Source organism: Perna viridis, chromosome 8 (genome assembly GCF_037379345.1).
Source record: "Perna viridis isolate PV_CMFRI_1.1 ecotype Kerala chromosome 8, ASM3737934v1, whole genome shotgun sequence".
Lineage (NCBI taxonomy): Eukaryota > Metazoa > Mollusca > Bivalvia > Mytilida > Mytilidae > Perna > Perna viridis.
The window spans coordinates 34,191,748-34,211,450 of record NC_142452.1 but is presented as its reverse complement, the minus strand read 5'-3'; the positions used below and the strand labels follow the sequence as shown (position 1 = coordinate 34,211,450).

The following is a 19,703-nucleotide window of genomic DNA, read 5'->3' as shown; positions in this document are numbered from 1 at the left end:
GCATTACAAAATCACTTTTCACATATTATTTGCTTTAAAAAGAAATAATTATATTGGTCACGCATTGTGTAGTATACGTTCAGTTTTGATTAACAGGTTTTTCACGAGCAAAATAAAGTCACTGATGCCGCTATGAGTCCAGGAAAGCACGTCCTGTTTCAAGCTTTGTTTTATTTTTATCACGGTAAGATTTATGTACTTACAATGAACCTGTATAACATTTAAAATGTGATATATATCATCAAATTGCTCAAGTTAATTTAATAACAATATTACTGTTACAATGAACCTTATATATGGCAAATAAATGTGATTTCAGATTTCTAACAACATGTGCATGTTACCAAATACATGTACATATCTTCAGAAAACATATTTTTTGTAAAATTTTACCAGACCACATATCCATAAACGAATGCCGAACTAAAGGGTAATGAGATTTTGATTTGCGGTTTTCAATCGCGTAAGAACGCATTACTTTTATAGTCTTAACAAAATATTATGATGCAGTTGTATATTTCAGGAACTTTTGCATGTAACCCTCACATATGCTTAAGATGGACAGTGACATGGAAAAGTTTTACATTAGTTTGCCATGTGAAAAATATTAAGTACCCCGTCTTCATTGACAATCAGAAAGGAGAAGTTGCAGCCAGGTGTTTCCCACCATATCCATCAACAAATTGCAAATCACGTGCGCCTAATACAAGCACAGTCCACAATAATCATAAGAGTGATATCATGTTTTTATTTCATGGGAAAATTGACAAACATATAAATGGAAACTGGACCTGTCGTCATGGTACAGGCTTGGATATTGCGTTTATTGAAGTGACAATTTTAGGAAAACAGGGTGGGTACTTGAATTTATTTGATAATTTTATTTTCTAAAATACACATTAAATGTGGTTGTTGAGTTAAACAACAAGTAATAAATGTTGGATCACGTCACAGCATTCAATTTTGTGTTTTTGAACGTAAAATTGTCCTTTTTTTTACTTTTTACCTTACATAGACTATGCTGCAAGAAATAAGTAAGTCTGTTTATAAATCAGCTATCGTCTTTTTTAACTTAGAATATATTGTCTTAATTTTTTTTATATACTGATATTTCAAAATAATAAAGTCTACTGCAATATCACCGTTCATCCATTCACTGTTCTCTTATGAATATATATTGAAATGATATTTGTTTTTATTATTGCTCAGAAGAATTGATTCATAATGTTGCATATAGTCTGTTTTAATATTAATGATATTTATTAATTATACTTATAATATTAATTATAAATACTCATTTACATAATGTGCTACATAAATTAGTATTTACGTATCTATACTACTAAAGGAAGAAACCGATTCCTATGATCCCCAACTCTCTGAAACCATACAAGGTCGAATATATTTGTGATATAAGGTATAAAAGTAATGTTGTGTACTTCCTAAATCTGTTTTTGAAACAATCTTTTTTTCTACGGAAAACGCGAATTTTTGGAAAATATCCCGATTCGGAAACCGTCATTGTTCCGTGTGTTATAATACGATTCTGTGCATGCTCAGTCGACGTACTGTCCGGATCACATGTGTACATCACCGTATACATGTGTTACACGGGTATTCTTTGTTCATTGTTTTACTTAATGAAACCATATCCACCATTCTAGGGTGCAAGTTCGACTTAGCGCTAGATAAAAAAAGAGATCACTTTGATGACCTACTTGAAAGCATCATTGGGTGTAATTCTTTGATAACTAACAAGAAATTTCGCCGAATAATAGGACAAAATGCTAGAAAGTCTCAGTTCGACTTTTCTCGCCAATTCAACCATTAAAAAATTACGAGCTAACAAGTCCCAGTTTGGGGGTTGATCACATATTTGAATATACACATAAAAGGGTGGTTACGGAGTAAATGTGCGTCTGAAAAATACTCATACGATACATTAAAAATTACCGATATCAAGAAACAGAATTTTAATGCCTCTTCTGCATCTTGGTGTTGTATGAGGGTCTTCAACAATTAAAAACGTTAACACCCTCAAACCAGCCCAAAAAGGCCCCTATAATGTGCACATAAGCAGAATTCTTAATAAAATATTTTTTTTTTGTTGTGTTGTTAAAAATATTTCGATCCTGACTTTGGAGAAAAGATAATTTGGTAAGGAATAGTTAAAAATAAGTAATGTGAATAAATGGACTCGTCAAATTAGTCCACACTTTGCTAAATCGACCACGATTTGACGGGCATTCTCTAGTTTATTCAACAGGATTAAAGTTTATCTGTAAGGAAATATTTGTGTTCTATTTTTCTTTTCTTTTTGGTAGATGATTGGCTTTCAGATAATATCTGTGTCCTTATTTGCAACTAAAGACATCCTTTTTGTAAATTACTCGATAACTCATTCATTGTTTCCTTTTATGATGACGAAAATACATTTTAAGATTGCTAAAATATGTATAGTTCAAAGATTAAAGATATGAATGAAGAGGTACTAAATTAGCACAATAACAAAAAGATAATATTAATTCCAAATTTTGTTTTTCCTTTAAATTGAGATCCGATAGTTTAGCAGCCTGCTTCTAGAAAAATATTATATATTTAATATAGAAAGTCATCACTTCTTATCAAGGAAAATTTCTTTTTAACAAGTTCAAATTATTATATATATAATTTGTTCGTTTTCAAAACGTTAGAACTGTGGAGTGTTGACCGGTCGACGTTTATGACGTCACAGTACCAAAGCAAGCTATATGAAATAACTTGAGTTGCTCAAAGAAAACACACCATCAGAAAACGTGTTACAAATCAAATTGAATTAATTCCGATTGGCTTCGAAACTTACAGTATGTAACACTATACAATAAAAGTATCTTCATTTTTATGTTGGCTACTTTCCCTATAGAGTATCATCTTGCACCTGCAAGCTCTTCTGCTCAGGAAAATACTTCCAATATAAATGCAGTATATCCAATGATATTTTAAGCTGTTGATTGAATGTTTCCTGTGGAAAATATAATGAAGCTGTACAATACAATATCTTTGTTAAGCGAATTAAATGCTTTTTACAGAAATACGATGATAGAAGTGATTGATCTAACAATCTACGTGTTTGAATAACATGCATTAAAAATGAAATACCCACCACGAAAATATTATGTTAATATTAACATGTAATGATTTTTTTTTTATTTCCAGTTTATGTTCAACATACAGTTGAAAATAACTATGATAGTGAAAATACAACTGAAGAACAGAATAAAAGTTTCAATGAAACTAATGGTATTATTTTCTTAGCATCAGAGGAGTTGGGTTCCTAAAATACAAGATTTGTTCTGTACGTCTTTTTAAAACTGTTGACCAACCTTTACGACGAACGTGATGACTTTTTATTCAGAATTTTTCAACTTTCCTTTCATCTTGGCAACATCCCTTCAATACCTGCGTATGGATCTTTTCATATCAAAGCTCATATGTTATGCCAGAGCTTGCCAAAACTAAGCAGGCTTTTTGTATCACGCTAGATTTCTTACAATTAGGCTTCTGGAACAGGCTTATGTTGCTACAATATTGAAGTCATCACTACAGAAGTTTTATTGTAACATCATGAACTCGTTGATCGTCACGGTATATCCATCTGCACAATAAAAACTGATTTGTTCAACGTGTAATAATTTTCCTTTCCTCTTTCCTCTACCCTTGACTTGATGTTTTTCATCCCTTTTTCCCGACATTAACACGTCGCACAATACCTCAAAAAGTGTTCAACTATTTTCATTGAACTTAAGTGTATAATTTTAATTCTATTGATATAATTTCGATTTTAGTTTTTTTTTTTATTATTTCGTGAGTAGTTCATTTGTATTGAACCTCTGTTTGTCCTATTTTAAGAGGTTCAATATGGCCGTTCATCTAGAAAATTACTCTGATTGTGAAAGATGAAAATTGAGGAGTATAGATATATTCAAACATATATGTACTTAGCTTAGACTTAGGGGGACATTGTGTCTACACTATATATTGAAGTTGTCTCAGTCTTAACCTATTATGCTCACTTTCGCAGATCAATGTAGAAAGTCTCCTCTAGACTTTTTTGCGTATGGTTTGAGTGGATACGTCATAGGATTAATATTTGTCGTTTTCGTAATGAGATGTCAGTGCTGTCTGAAATTGAGCAGAAATCATGGTAAGATTTTGTTATCAATTGTATTTAGCTTTTTTAAGCGACCAAGTGAAAATTGTATTAAATGAACAAAATAATTTAATGTATAGAAAACCATTTTTTTAGAATAGGAATTGTGTTTTTATTTATTTTTTATTTCAATAGCATGGGAATCATAAGGCAACAGATACATTAAGCCGATAATACCAATCGGGCTTCGCAAAACTCTGGATGTGTATTTTTAATAGCAAATCTTGAAATTGCTGACAATCATTAACGTTAAAAGGCATACTATATATATGTGCTTTTGTATTGAGTAAGTCTGAAAACTGAAAAAAAAAGAAAACGAATTAACCATTAGTATTAAAGGTGAAATGGTGAACTCAATTGCAAAATCTGCAAACTTAATTTATTTGTAAAAAGGTATGAATCCATGGCTTAAAAATTCGGTACCTTAATACAACACTGCAATGCATGAAATGAGGGAATGCACCCGACGTCTCAAATAAAGGTATGAGAACACTACTATTACTTGAAATATTTCAAAATTGCCAACCCTGTCTTTTGTCTTTAAAAGCCTTATTTATGAATTTGTTGATTTTTTTTCTCTAAATAAACTCAGTCCAGTTTACTAAATTCTAATGTTCAAACAAAAAACGATATATTTCAATTTATTCTCCAGATTATTTAGAACAGTATATTGAGTATTGCTGTAAACCTTGTAAAACGATAAATGGTAAGTACTAATAATTTTAATGTTCATTTAAAGTCAATGCAAGACAAAATAAATATTTTTATTTTTTTAGCAATTTAGTTTTAAACATCTGTATGAAAGATACGAGTTGTAAACAATTCATTGCTAAGTATATTTTGTTCGAAACTATATGTTTAAATCATTTCATTGCAAAAATAAAATAGCCTAAACATGAACACTTGAAACAGAGACGATTTACATACACAATGCAGCAAACCGTATAAAAATGTTTACATACAAAAACTGAAGATAAGGGAAAGAAGACGTCACACAAGAAACTATGAATTCCCACAAAACAACAGGAGTGACATATTGTGCGCCGGAAGGGTAAGCTTGAACCTGCTTCTCCATCGGCACCTTTCATATTGCAAGTAAATATAATCCGATGATAATTCAACATCAATAATGTAGTTCCGCGATATGTGTCAAACACTTTTTACAATAGGGCGAAGAAATTTATTTGTAGCTAAGTATCATGTTGTAAATGTAGTAGATACCCTCGGAATAGTGGACAGTTATCCGAAAATGACAAAATTAGATTAAGGTAACGAAACATTACCACAAACATACGCCAAAAATCAATACCAAACACATCCATTAAACTTCATATCGGTCGATTACGGAAAAGGCACTAAATCGTCAAGTTTACAATGCATATATTTTAGCTTTGAAGACGATTGCCATTACCATACTAACAAGTCTATTCTTGTGATATGTTTTGCATCTAATATTTCTGTTATTAGCGATAACTGCGAAAGTGAGTATCCTTCATCTTTTCCTTTCTATCATAAAATCCTTATAAAAAAGTTGGTTTTTTTTTACTGATTGTATATTTTTATTATTATCCATGTCAGATTAGCCCTCTGTAGGCACTTACTTGTTGCAAAGTATCTTTACACATCTATCTTGTAATAAAAATTCATATACTATGGTTTGGAATAATTCCTTTTCGAAACACCACAAAACATAAAATGTCTGAAAAGTGTTATGATTCAATTTATATTACAACCCTAAAACCAAAAACAAAATAACAAATTAAAGTACCTAAATCATATTCCCTTAAGCTCAACTGTCATGAGCCAAGATACCTTTATCATTTGCACAATGTCATCGCTTCATTACAAGAAAATCGAAGACTCATCCGATTTCAATATATATCAGAATTCGAATTGAATATCAGAAATGATGGAATTAAGTGTCAATTAATTTTGATAATAAGTAATCCAAATATGATCCTGAGTACCGAAGAACGCAATGATTAAATGTTTTCCTTGCACGAAGTGTTCTCGGCACGAGTAATAAAAATATGGATGTTTGTTTTCAAACAGACTCACTTTTGCTATCAAATCCAAGAAAAATGTATTATGACATTTTGGCAGGAGAATTTTGCGAATACAAATATGTAAGTTATTCCAAATGCGGACATATTCTAACAACACATGTTACATCCGATACCTCATGGTTTTCTATATACATTGAAACTTCTTGACGTTGCAATTCGCTTGATTTAGACGGGCGTGTTGTTTGTCAGTGTTCGAAATACATTAAAAGTAATAGAAAGAGTAATCAAGGGAACCAAGGTTATATCGGTAATCAAAAGAATGTAATCAATCCAGGTACAAAGACCAGACATGGAAGAAAAAGACATACACAACAAAGTGCATAGAGTAACTAAAATCATACATACAAAGTAACAAAAGCAATTAGCAACGCGGACTCCACTAAAACCTGGGAGCATGGACCAGGTGCACCGGTATGGTAAGCGTCCTCTGCTTTCTAGAAACACCCGCCGAGTTGCTCATAAAAAGTCAAGTCCGGGGTAGACAAACGAGGAAAGGAAAACTATGACTCGTTGAATAAATCATTTTCATGGTGCAGATGGATACACCATAACGATCCACGAGTTTATGATGACTACCATAGAACTTCTGTAGTGATGACTTCAATCTTGTAGCAACATAACCCTGTTGCAGATGCCTATTTGTTAGAGTTCTAGCGCGATACAAAAAGTCTGCGTAGTTTCGGCAAGCTCTGGCATAACGTATGAGTTGTGATATGAACACTCCATACGCAGGTGCCGAAGGGATGTTGCCACAGGTGAAAGGAAAGTTGACAATTCTGGATGAAAAGAAACTGTCTTTAAAGTGTCTATTTTGAAATGTTTTCGTATTATTCAGGCTTTGGCTTAGCCAGGTTTCATTGCGTCATATCCGTAGAAAGTGAAACGAAACAAATATATCAGTAACTGAGCAGTTTCATGATAATTTCAAACGAATTTGAGTTTTTGTTTAATATAAGCCTTATAAAATCCCACTTGAAAAATTTAGTTCTTAGTCAACCTTCTTTAAGATCTGCATGATCGTTCTCATGTTATATTTCTTTTCTCTTCGACAGGCCATTTTTACATGCTAATCCCAGGTTTCACATTTGGATGTGTACTTGGTCTTGTTTTGACATGTGTAGATGACACAGTCAATGCTGAAAGGGGTTTGTTAATGACTTTTCAAATAAGTTTTTATTAAGTTGTGATTCTGTTCGATTGTGCACAATACACCATATACAAAATAGTAAAAAAAGAGTTATGCTGTAACAAGAAACAAAAGTCTGTATAGCTTTACGCGACAGAAGATCAAATATGAATGGAGGGAATATGTAGGCTTGTTTTATGTTCATATTTATTAAACACGTGTATATTTCATTAACAATGTGTTTGTGCATATTGGCAATGATACTATCAGTTAGTCGTAATGGTTTTGTAGTTATTATCCTCCATCTTGTTTTGTTTCTGGTATTTAAAAGCACTTGGCATAGGCAGGTATATCAACAATCAGCAGAGATTAATTATCACTGATATTCTTCTATGACTTTTATACCAACACAAAAAGGACTAACATGTAGAAAGCTAGTTTTAACACAGCGGAGACAAGTCAGGTAAAACAACAGAGTATCATACAAAACCTCAATTTCGCGCTTCGTGGTGTGACCTTCAAAAACTAAACTTTTGCAGAATGTAAGTGATGAACGGGTACTTATGTTGAATAATATGTACATCCTGTATGAAATCTAGTATGGTTTGTTGGGATTTGATGAAGAATTTGATAATTGATTGATTTATTGATTAATCAATCATATAGGACTGAAAGATATTTCTACCCAAGTATGGGATTATTTAATATAATATTTAAATGCATTTATTGATCATCAGATGATACTCTGTTGATGTTACCGGTACGTGTAATATGATTTAATAAAAAGAAACAAAGACTTCAATTTGATTCATGACAGAAAAGATGTAGAAAAGACTCTCTTCATTCAAATACTTAAATCTGTACTTTCTTATTTTGTTATTTCCAAATGAACGACAAATTCAAGGAGTGTCACTGGATGTAGGAGAACAAATTGGACTTGGGGGTAAGATCTTACATAGGGTTATAAATGGACACTTTTGTATTTGTTATTTACCATATACAGGAACAGACTTCTAAGTCAATGATAGATATATACACCTGACGCGTCTTTAGTTGCAAATGTGTGTATCATTCTTATATATTTGACTAAAACGCATTTCTACAATATTTGACAAATAGAGGTTTATTTACAATATTTTGTATGGTACATGCATAGTTGCAAGTCAAGTTACCCGAGGCGTATGTCGCATAAGCAATCATAGTTTACATATCAACTACATATAATGAAACAAATGCAACTTACAGTTGATATGTCTTGCTAAGCATCGTCTGACCGTGCTATTGGATATTAAATCAGTAGACCTGGGGTATCCCCAAAATCCTCCCATTATTCAATTTTCTTTAAATTTGTCCATGATATTACCTTCACTGTAGTACATATTTATTTATTTATTTAAAGAAATTTCACCGTGCAGATTTTGAACAATAAGGACTAAAACATTGCTATTTTTTAGAATCGAAATCACTGGCCAAACTGAACCATATCTGGTATTTTAGGGTCATTTTACAGAATATCTAAATTAACAACTGAATACTAAGTCAAATTCATTTAAAAGGATGAATACATAAGATTCAATATAATTATTTTTGTTATTCTATATATATGTTGCAGTAGACCAAAATAAAAAAATAAGGGAGCATTTTTCAGCCATTTGCCCATATAATAACCTCTTTTTTGCAAAAAAAAATATTATTTTGGTACAAAATTATATTCTATGGACCATTTATATACAAAACCTTTAATATTTTTTTAAAGTTTGCCTTGTAGTTTTTTAATGTTTAAATTATTTTGAAGTACAGCATTGGAAAAATATCTTTTTCAAACAAATAAATGGCTAAAGTCGTGTAAATATCCAACTTAAATGTTACCAAATATATGTATCAAATAATGTCGCATAAATATATTTTCTGCATGATGGGACAATTTTATATATGGACATATTTAAATGATGGATAGCGCAGCTACATGATGATGCTTTAAATCTCGTAGGAAATAACAAAATAATTAATAACTTTGTTTTATTCTAAAATGTTTAGGAGCTATTAAACTGGTTTAACCATGCAGCCTCATTCGTGATAGCTAGTTTAGTATATTTCATATTTCATTTTCAAAATTTTATCTAAAGAAATTTTTGTATGCAATAGGTGGTGTTATTTCAAACATTTTTCCATCTAATTAAAGATGTATTCCTTAATGTACGCATTTGAATCATTTAATCAATACTTCAATGTCCTAGTTTACAAAGTACAAGTTGCTGGAGGCTGACATGTTTATTCTAGAGTTGAGCCCTGGCTTTAAATTATTTCATTTTAACATCAATATCACGTTGAAGCCTAAATATCAGTAGTTTTCCAAACATTCTAGCGACTGAAAACCTTTTAATTGGGTTACCTCCTTTATTCCAGGTCTACTACCTTTAATATTGTTCCAAAAAAATGTGTCCGCTTATCTTATTGTCATTTATGTTGAGGTTCGTATACCTTTCGTAAGTGACTTTCTTATCATTATATTAATGTGACAAAATAAGAATTTGTTCTTGCAGACATTTAACCACTATCTTTTTCGTCATTATACTTTTATTTTGTTTTGTTTTGTTTTGTTTTGTTTTTGTTTTTTCGTTTCGTTTTGTTTTTGTTTTTGTTTTGTTTTGTTTTGTTTTTGTTTTTTGGTTACAGTTGATCGAGTTAATTACTATATTGCTACTGTATACATACTTCTAAATTTATTTCATATTTTCTGTTTAATGCCAGTGTGTAATTGTTTTAGGTGTTCATGAAGAAGATGCAGGTAAACATTAAAAGAGATTTTTAGTCTAAAAGTCGCAGGATTTCATTTTGTCATCAGCAATGCAAATTTTTGGTCGTTTCCTCCGCGGGACTCGAACTCGTACCGCTGTGACATCTATGGCAACATCGCCTTCACTAGGTCCAGCGCCCTAGACCACTCGGCTAGCTAGGCTACATGTCACAACAAATCAATATTATATAACGTCTCAGAATGTGACGACTCTATTCGCTACACATAGATCATACGTCGTGTACTAAGTTCCAGCCCTAGATTAATCCTACGATGAGTAATGACCCGGCCAGCGACAGCTATATTTTAATATAGCCTAGCTGGCCGAGTGGTCTAAGCGCTGGACTTAGTGCAGGCGGTGTTGCCATAGATGTCACAGCGGTACGAGTTCGAGTCCCGCGGAGGGAAAGACCAAAAATTTGCTTCGCAAATTTGACAGTTCTAACATCGTTGGGAATTTTTCAGACCCTTCTATAAGTTTACGTTATCTTCCCTGTATCAATTTGATCCGATGGAGCAGTGTAGCGAATAGAGTCGTCACATTCTGAGACGTTATATATATATATATATATCAAATGAGCATTAACATCAAAAGAAATGTTTTAATTAGAATAATAGAGCTAGAATACAAAGAAATCAATTTGCAAACGTTTTAAATGTTATCTCAATTGTGGACCTATATTCCTTGAGATTACAAGTTTTGATGTTGTTTTTAGGACGATCGAGTTCACGAATACATTTTCTGGATCAGATCTATACCGCACAATTTGATTATGATGTCTTTACCATTCAAGAAAGTATTGAAAATATGTAAATTAAAGTGGTTAAGCTATTAAAGGTTATTGATATATTATACTCAAAATCAGAATATATATTTAACTATTGAACTAAAAAAAACTCTTAATCATTTTATTTCAGCATTGTGAATTGAAATTGATTTTCAGTCTTGGATGTTTCGTTTCGTAAAGTCTAAAATAAAAAAAGGTTACATAGTATGGATACACGGAATTTATCAGAAAAATCTATATTTGTATATGTATGTGTGTGTAACCTGAAGGAGAAATCCGTCAATCTTCAGAGGAACAAAGCTGTGGACACTTGTGTAGAAGAATTTGAAATTTGAATTTAGAATTTGTGCAAAATAAACTCATCTATAATGGGGTCAGTAAATTTTTGCGGGTACTCATTATCTTACACTTATAGCAATTGTGTTTGTTTAAATAAACCGATACAAATAGTGAAACTTCAGCATTTGTTTTAATCATAAAGTCAAGTGGATAAAAATTGATATTTCCTTATGTATTTATAAACAGAACCATATGAGTGGATTCCTCAAAAATCTAAAAAAAATTTCGCCTTTTTATTTCCTTGTTTGATATCTATTAACAAAAATTATCAATGAAACGAGTTAGAAATTAGTCATGAGTTTATACAGTGAAAGTTTGATTCTGATGTGTTTTTTATGCGGTGAGTACATGATTTTCTACCTTGATTTTCAATATCGATTCAAAAGAATTGTGAAGAAAACATTTAGGGTTTTCTATGACAACAAAAAAGTTCAGAGGTTATGCTTATCTTTTGGGTGATGTATTTCCCTATTTTCCTATCCTAGAGATAAAAAATGTATGCTTATTCGAATATGAGCCTGTTGGTTCACTAATGGATTAAAACTACAGTGTACCCGGTGGGAAAATGTGCATTCTTAGTGCAATTGACTCGTGCAAATTGCATGCGATTTAGAATAGACCCAAACATTTAATGGATGGAAAATATAAAATATCTATAATGAATTTTACTTTGGTTTCAATGAAGATATATCAAATAGATACGAGCCATATATTCAAATATAAATAATACTGTATTTATAAATGGTTGGCTATCCGGGTCTCTAACTCCTACCAGATGGATCCGCCAAGGATGTTCGTGCTCATCCCTCATTTTTGTAATGGCGGTAACTTCGGGAGAATAATGATTTGTTGGGAACAAAAATAAAATAAATTTTAAAAAATTGACTTCGTTGTATAAAGATATCTCAAGTAGCAGACGATATGACTGTATCTAAAAAAACTATAAAGATGATAGCCGCCAGGCTTTAAACTTACTAAAACTCTTTGGCAACTGCTTGGGTCTTAAGATTAATAAAGAAAAAAGCTAAAGCACATCAATGACAAAGTTCATGAAAACAAATTCACCAAACTACCCGTGAATGTTCTATGGATCTATTTCGGAAATGATGAATTTGAATGCGACAAATTAAATTGGGAAAATTTACTGAAATCATGGAAAAAAAAGAAATCTGTCAAAAATTCGACCTTCTTAACCAGCAACTACCAATTTTGAATTTGTTGTGTTCTAAATATCCATGATCACTCATGCACAACAAAAAGGGAAAAGCACAACACGACGTTCCACATCATAATATGTTTAGAAATTGTATGAGCGCTAACATTTTTATTTTATAAGGACCAGAAATTAAATATTTAACAAATGTACTAAATATTTTTTAAAACAATGTCAATGAATAATGAACAGCGACACATGTAATCATTAAAAATTACACTAAAAGAAGTTTTTTTTTTTAACTTTTTCAATTGCTGTCATAGAATTATGATAGGAACGCTGCTTGCGGAAAAAGGCAGAACAATTGTTGATCAAGCAAATAAAAAATCTTCCGTCGCCCCATTCCCCATTGCCACATTCATATACCCCATTCCCCGTGCCCCATTTCCCATACTCCTAGAAAGAAAGTTGACAAATTTGAATGAAAAGTCATCACGTTCGTGGTAAATTTTGGTCAATAGTTTCATTTACCAACGATCTTAAGAGTATATCAAGATATGAGACTGTCTTCACAGTGTCTGTAGTATCTGATTGATATATTAGTTTTTGTTTAAGAATGACAATGGCATTATTCAGTATGTCACTATCAACAAACTGACTACATTACATCTAAATTTGGGTAAATTACTTTTTTTTACTTTGCAATGATTCATTAATTTGTACATGCAATCATTGCTTCCCAGTGATAATTTCTTAAGATACTTGAAAGTAATCACACCAAGTCGCATAGCTCCAATGTCATTAAAAAGATAAATATTAATCCAAAGAATAAAGTTGCCAGTCACAAATTACACTAAAACTCATTCAAAAGTCACGCCACATTAATTCATTTCCAACTTGAATGGAAACAGTTACGGGGAAGCAGTGAAGTTTGCGTCTGTATTCATTTAAATGTACTTGTATTGTAAAAATAACTATAATGATTTTACCTGTAATATACCCTGTATTTACAGGTACTAACATTTCAGGGTAATTTAACTAGTGAAAGTTGTAATTATACGAATTTCATTACAGCTTTGCTAAATAAAGTATATTTCAAGGGAGAAAATTATGACAATGAATTTTTGTAAATTTATGACATGATTCAAGTTACCAGTATTTGAGACGTGATTTCAAGATTGAGTTACCTTTATATAAAAAGAAACGGTTAAGTCATACACTGATATATAAACTGTAAAAGTCAAAGCACCAAGAACGGCGATAGGAGTAGCTAATTATTTATAAGTGAAGAGCATAGGAAGAATTCCTGGTTCCCCATTTATCTGTCCTCGTTGCGAAGATGATCTCATTACATCAGCCGAATTCCAACTGATTAATGATACTTTTATTTAGGTTCTGAATTACACTGCTCCACAAGATTTTCTCAAATGCGGTGCACTTTAGGAAATAAAGGAGCGTAATCATTTATGTCTTAAAACAAAATTAACTCATTAGTGGTAGAGTCGTAAGGTTTCTATTTTGTCAATTTCTAAAATGTCAAGATATGACTCAAAAGTAAGATAGGATATTTGACTCAAATTTGTATGGATATATACAGTAATGAAAAGCTCGTGACTCGATTATAATCACCGACAGGTCTAATTTAAATCATAGCAAATAAACAGAAACTGAAGGTGTCTGTGAAATACAGTCAAATTTGTTTTCACAACACCTACATTTAGCATTTACCTATATTAAAAGATTCCTATGTAATGCAATCTATGTACAATTGACATATATATATAAAGATCATATGTATAATCTGATTGTATTTTTGCTTCAAAAATCACTTAAGAAAGGTTTGTCTGAACATGTTTTTCTAAATATCGAAATTGGAGGACCCACTTTCAATCATTTTGATAGCCTATTTGGAATAATCCAAAATGATCGTGGAGTACATATATCGCTGTAAAGAAAAGATTTACGCATTATCTACCTCGAAAAAGGTAAAGGTCAATATCGGTTGAAGTACTGTAGAGTAAATGTTTTCAAACTTTGATACTGGGGAACTCCACTCTGACTCTATTACAAGGTCTATTCTTTTCTGAAATTTACTTACTTCAATATTTAATTTAATGTTACAGTGACGACCACACTAACCAAAAATATTACACTTGATGTCCCTGACTATGCTTTAAAAGGCGACAAAACATTAGTTCAGTGCTATATAGAAAAACGTCCATACAGCAATCTTGTAGAATTCCAACTAAATGGTAAAACACTTGATTCATTAAGTCTGAAAAATGATGGATGTTTTTCTGCCACCTTTGCAATGGACTGTCGTCTGGATTATTGCTGGTGTGACAAAACTGGAACAAAGTACAGACTTTATGTTAGCATGAATGAAACTGGGGAAGTGAACATCACTTGTGCTATGCCTTCCGAAACAAATGATTTTATATTTTTACGGAAAACAGAAGTTATTCATGTAATTGGTAGGTAGTTCATATTCATAAGCGTACACTCTATAACTGTAATGTATTTTCATACATTTGTCACCACCTGGCTACGTTGTTGTCAAAACACTTTTTTAATTTTATTTTAACGTATCTTTTTTGACAAATCTTAATTAATTTATTGAAAGCCTGACGATGTTGTCTTGTTAATGTTTGATTTTTTATGGTTGTTTTCATGAGGTGTCATTGACATTTTCCTGAATTTGTGCGCCATATCCACAAAGAGAATGCATATAAAACAATGAAATGTAAGAGATTAAAAATTGAATACTTTTTTGAGAAATAGGAGTTTTGTGTAAAACAAAAAAAAATAACAAAAAGTTATGGTAATCATATCCAAAGCGAAGTCATGCAAATATGATCAATGCTCAGTAAAATATTGCTTAACAGATGTCGCAGGACCCTATGTTAAACTTGAGGAAGGTTACCGCCTAGAAATTGGAAAGAGCCTCGTTATATCCTGTTCTGTTAAAACTAAGCTGAGTGTTCGTCTGGAATGGGACTGTATTTCGGGAGAATTTGGAGAAACGACAAACACTAGTAAAACTGTAGAAATAATGTTAAAATTACACATGACATCTGAACTTCTGGGTAAGACATGTGCGTGTAGACTGCTCTACAAAAAATTGAAGAAAATAACGACATTTGTCTTTAATGAAACAAGTAAGTTACATTCTGAAGTGTTGTTATTATTGCTTTAGCACTGGTAAAAAAACAATTTTTATTTCCAAAATGAGTAAGATCAAAGCATAGGCGTCAACACATACATCATAGGTTTTGTTTCAACTAAAAACTTATATTCTACAAGACGTTATGTATAGACTACTAGCAGTAAGCAAAACATTGGACATGTTGGATTTGTCCTTGCTCAATTCTTGCATTTTTGTACTGTTGATATGAGTATCAATTTGCGTTGTATGTCGAAGTTCGGGGAGTCATGATTTCGTTGAATTGTATTGAGAATTTCAGTTTTCAAAACTAAATTTGAATTTCGTATGGAATATAAATTTGCGGTCTGACCTGAACACAAAAGTCACTAAAGCTTCACTCCACGAACATATTTTTTCTACAGTATATATTTTGGAAATTTCTTTTGATATTGACTACGTATACGTCGTATCACAAATACACATGCATAAAAAAGAGAGAAAGGGGTAAAAAGATCCTAAAACGATATATTTGACAAATATAAAATTTGCCAAATCATTCCTGAACAATGAGAAATTACCGTAAACTTGAAATTCTGCAAAAATCTGAATATTCAGATTGATACTTTTATATAAAATTATTTTAATTGTCTCCACAATAGTAATGTGGTAATAAAATGCTGACAAACATGACGAAATAATTCTTTACTCTCATTATTTATCAGTCAACGGTATACTTTTTAACGTTTTATAAAATTATAAAAAGATATTGCGAAGTAAATCTTCATTCCTATACAAAACACTTATTTTCTCACAAAAATCTAAATTGAGCACCTCTACGGGGAAATAATTAGAATAACATTTTACACAATATATCGACCACGTACTGCTAGATCTCTTTTTTTTCAGAAATTGATGAGGGTACGAAAAACTCCTTTAGTTATGACAAATTTGTATTGGCTATTACCAGCCTGGGAGTATTTGTTATTACGGTTGGAGCAATTGACATTATACTAGTTTTTAAAGAACGACAGAGTAAGTTTACTAGATGGTCAGACGTCTTTAAAGATGGAATTGCGTATCCTTCCTGGTCTCAATTTCCCTCCGATTGTATTTGGTGGTATGTTGCTAGGTTCATTGAGTACTTGACAGGTCTTTCGAGTAAATTTCATCATTGTTTCTGCTTAGTTCATTTTGTCTTTGCTTGTTTGCTTGGTGTACATGTTTATACCTACCGCCTTTTTTACATCTAGATTTTTGTTACTGTCAAGATATGTTCCCTTTTTCTGTAGTAAGTTAAAGACAAAAAGTACTCTATCGCCAACATGTGATTCCTGCTTTAAAGTTCTAGTCTTACACACTAAGGCAGATATTAACGTAATAACTCAATAAAACAAAAAATGTTATCTGAAGTTCTCAATTTCTCGTAAAAAGGAGTTATGGTTCATTTTATAAACATACAACCAAATACACGAGAATATCGTGTCTGTTCTAAACCCTAAAATCAGTCATTGCATCAATGAACCACACATTTTTTAAATGCGCATTTAACCATGACCTTGGGTACCCTTATTACTCTAATTAAACGAATGTACATATAATCTAGAATAATATTTAAAAAAAAACAACCCTACCGAACTATCAGATAAACCAACAAGATACTCAAGTACTCAACAATAACCAAATAATAGTACACTATTAACAATAATACACACACACTTTTTTGGGTAAAAACTAATCACAGAATGAATTGTTCATATTGACTATATATCGGTGCTTGTCAAGAAAAAGTAATCAAGGGAACCAAGGTTATAGCGGTAATCAAAAGAAAGTAATCCAGGAACAAAGACCAGACATGGAAAACAGACATTCACAACAAAGAACACAGAGTAACTAAAATCAAAGTAACAAAAGCAAATGAGCAACTCGGTCTCCACTAGAAACTGGGAGCATGGACCATGTGCACCGGTAGGGTAAGCGTCATCTGCTTTTCTAGAAACACCCGCCGATTTGTTCATAAAAAGTCAAGTCCGGGGTAGACGAAAGAGGAAGGAAAAACTATGACACGTTGAACAAATGTTTTCATGGCGCAGACGGAAAAAATGGCTTGAGCAGCTTCACCGCTGTACAATATCGATGTACTTTGTATATTTTATCAATTTCAGTCATGAATAAAAGTAACGAAATAGTTGTGCCCAGTCGACATGGACAATCGCAGTAAGTTGAATCCAATTTTTGTTTGTCGTTGTTCCTTTTCATTTGCATTTACCTACACGTACTTTGCACTTTAAAATCAGAATTCTTATTTTTAGACATTATTGATACAAATCATGCGATAATTTAAGTTTTCAAACATCATGCAAAAGTATTCGTAAGAGTAATCAAGGGAACTAAAGTTATAGCGGCAATCAAAAGAATGTAATCCAGGGACAAAGACCAGACATGGAAAACAGACATACACAACAAAGAACATAAAGTAACTAAAATCATAACGTAACAATCACAGATAAAACCCATGACTTAAGTGGGGATCATCTCTTGATTTTAATGCTGCTGATGAGAGGTTACTACTTGAAATACGTGTACAGAAAATCGAAATTTGCAGTATCATATAATTGGTACTAATGTTTCCTTTTCATATGCCACATGCAGCCAGGCAATTGTAACTGCGTCGTTGGTTGCCTTTTTACCGACCTAGAAATAAATAAATCCTGTTTGTATAAAATATTTCTAATCGTTCAAATTGTGTACTACTTGATACTGTTAATTTGTTTCATTCAATCCACCATTTAATATATTCCCTCAGGCTGGTAAAGCATTTGGTCAAAGTTAAATAACTCGAGAAAATATCAAGCAATACCGTACACAATTCTCACCTGATGTGAAAACATGTGCCTATGTGAACCTTCTTTTTTTTTTTGTTTTATGTCCTGAAAAATATATTTGTAGATACAATGATGCATTAGCAGAAGCTGTTGGTCATGTCTATAGTTGTCCATTAGACGGTTATTTGGAAAGCACCAACTCCAATGGATACGAAGAGATACAAGATATTTTGAATGAAAACAGCCGTGCACCTTTGAATGGATCAGCCCCTGAAGAAATCGATTTGGCCCATCCATATTTGGAGGTTATACCCTAAGGCATTTTTTTTTACTTATGGTTCATTCATTGAATTTGTAACGTTATAGTCAATTGTGTTTTTCTTCTTTTTTTGTCCCCCTCCTCAAGACATCAAGATATAAAAAGGTCACTATAGAAATGACTTCACAGCACATTATATCAACACTTTAACAAAACATGAAAACATTTAAAAGTGCTTACAATCACACAGGGTAGAGCCAACATAGACAGAGGCAAATCCAATAGAATATCCATCTGCATAGTACTCGATAGGGGAATTCCCAAGTATAGATGCAACATCAAAGCTTCCAATTGATATTTTTAGATATAATATTATCTGCAGAAAAAAATAGTAAATTGCAATAAAATTTGGGGAATACGAATTGCAGTATGAAAGGGTTAAGTAAGCATCATAACAGCCCTAAAAAATTTGCACTAAATCTGATCAAATGTCTTAGGAGTTTTCCGTTAGTGTCAAATGCACAAAAACATTTCGGACCAAAAGACTTAAAAGAATCAATGTATCAAAATAGTGGTGCAACAGGATCAAGTACATGTAGTGATTAACAATTCACAAAGATTGAATGAAATCAGATCAACAGTATTGGAGGAGTTGCGTAAACAAAAACATGTGATGAAACAGCATATGCAGACCACTACCTGGGATAAAAAAGAATCTATTTTTCTGCTTTTGTTTTGTTATCACCAATACAATCAGCTGAATGCAAAAAGAAATGTCAGTGGAACAGCATGTGTTTCCTTCAAAATGACTTTTTGATCAGCCATAATTTCAGAAGAGTTGAACTTAAGGAATGCCTTTGTCAGTCAATTTGTTCTTATACTTTCAACTGAAAGAAAATAATAGTCTTTTGAGTGAATTTGCCTACAGAAAATCTTACATTATTTTCTTTAAAGGCAGCTACAGAACTATCACATCAGTTTATGGCAATATATATATATATATATTAACATCACCAGAA

General features: G+C 32.0%; 2 protein-coding genes across 5 annotated transcripts in view; both read left to right on the top strand.

Moving 5' to 3' along the window:
* The window catches only part of LOC148610326 (uncharacterized), a 4,304-nt gene extending 121 nt beyond the window's left edge, over nt 1-4,183 (top strand). The window contains exons 2-5 of the mRNA XM_088542783.1: nt 97-184; nt 524-853; nt 3,196-3,334; nt 4,061-4,183. Coding sequence (XP_088398909.1) covers nt 133-184; nt 524-853; nt 3,196-3,317 — 504 coding nt within the window. The 5' untranslated portion in view covers nt 97-132 and the 3' untranslated portion in view covers nt 3,318-3,334; nt 4,061-4,183. The remainder of the gene's footprint in view (nt 1-96; nt 185-523; nt 854-3,195; nt 3,335-4,060) is intronic.
* LOC148610325 (uncharacterized) lies at nt 4,113-19,703 on the top strand. 4 transcript variants are annotated; one of them, XM_088542776.1, is made up of 11 exons: nt 4,113-4,183; nt 4,842-4,895; nt 5,657-5,670; nt 7,308-7,400; nt 8,286-8,324; nt 10,149-10,169; nt 14,582-14,932; nt 15,344-15,616; nt 16,510-16,635; nt 17,766-17,817; nt 18,550-19,703. In XM_088542776.1, the coding sequence occupies exons 4-11, from the start codon at nt 7,319-7,321 to the stop codon at nt 18,740-18,742; spliced, it is 1,137 nt and encodes a 378-aa protein (XP_088398902.1). In that variant the 5' UTR covers nt 4,113-4,183; nt 4,842-4,895; nt 5,657-5,670; nt 7,308-7,318; the 3' UTR covers nt 18,743-19,703. The 4 variants fall into 4 exon arrangements, with proteins under 4 accessions (XP_088398902.1, XP_088398904.1, XP_088398901.1 ...); XM_088542778.1 differs by lacking the exon at nt 4,113-4,183 and adding an exon at nt 4,208-4,670; XM_088542775.1 differs by lacking the exon at nt 4,113-4,183 and adding an exon at nt 4,209-4,670 and having other exon boundaries at nt 5,579-5,670; nt 18,550-19,702.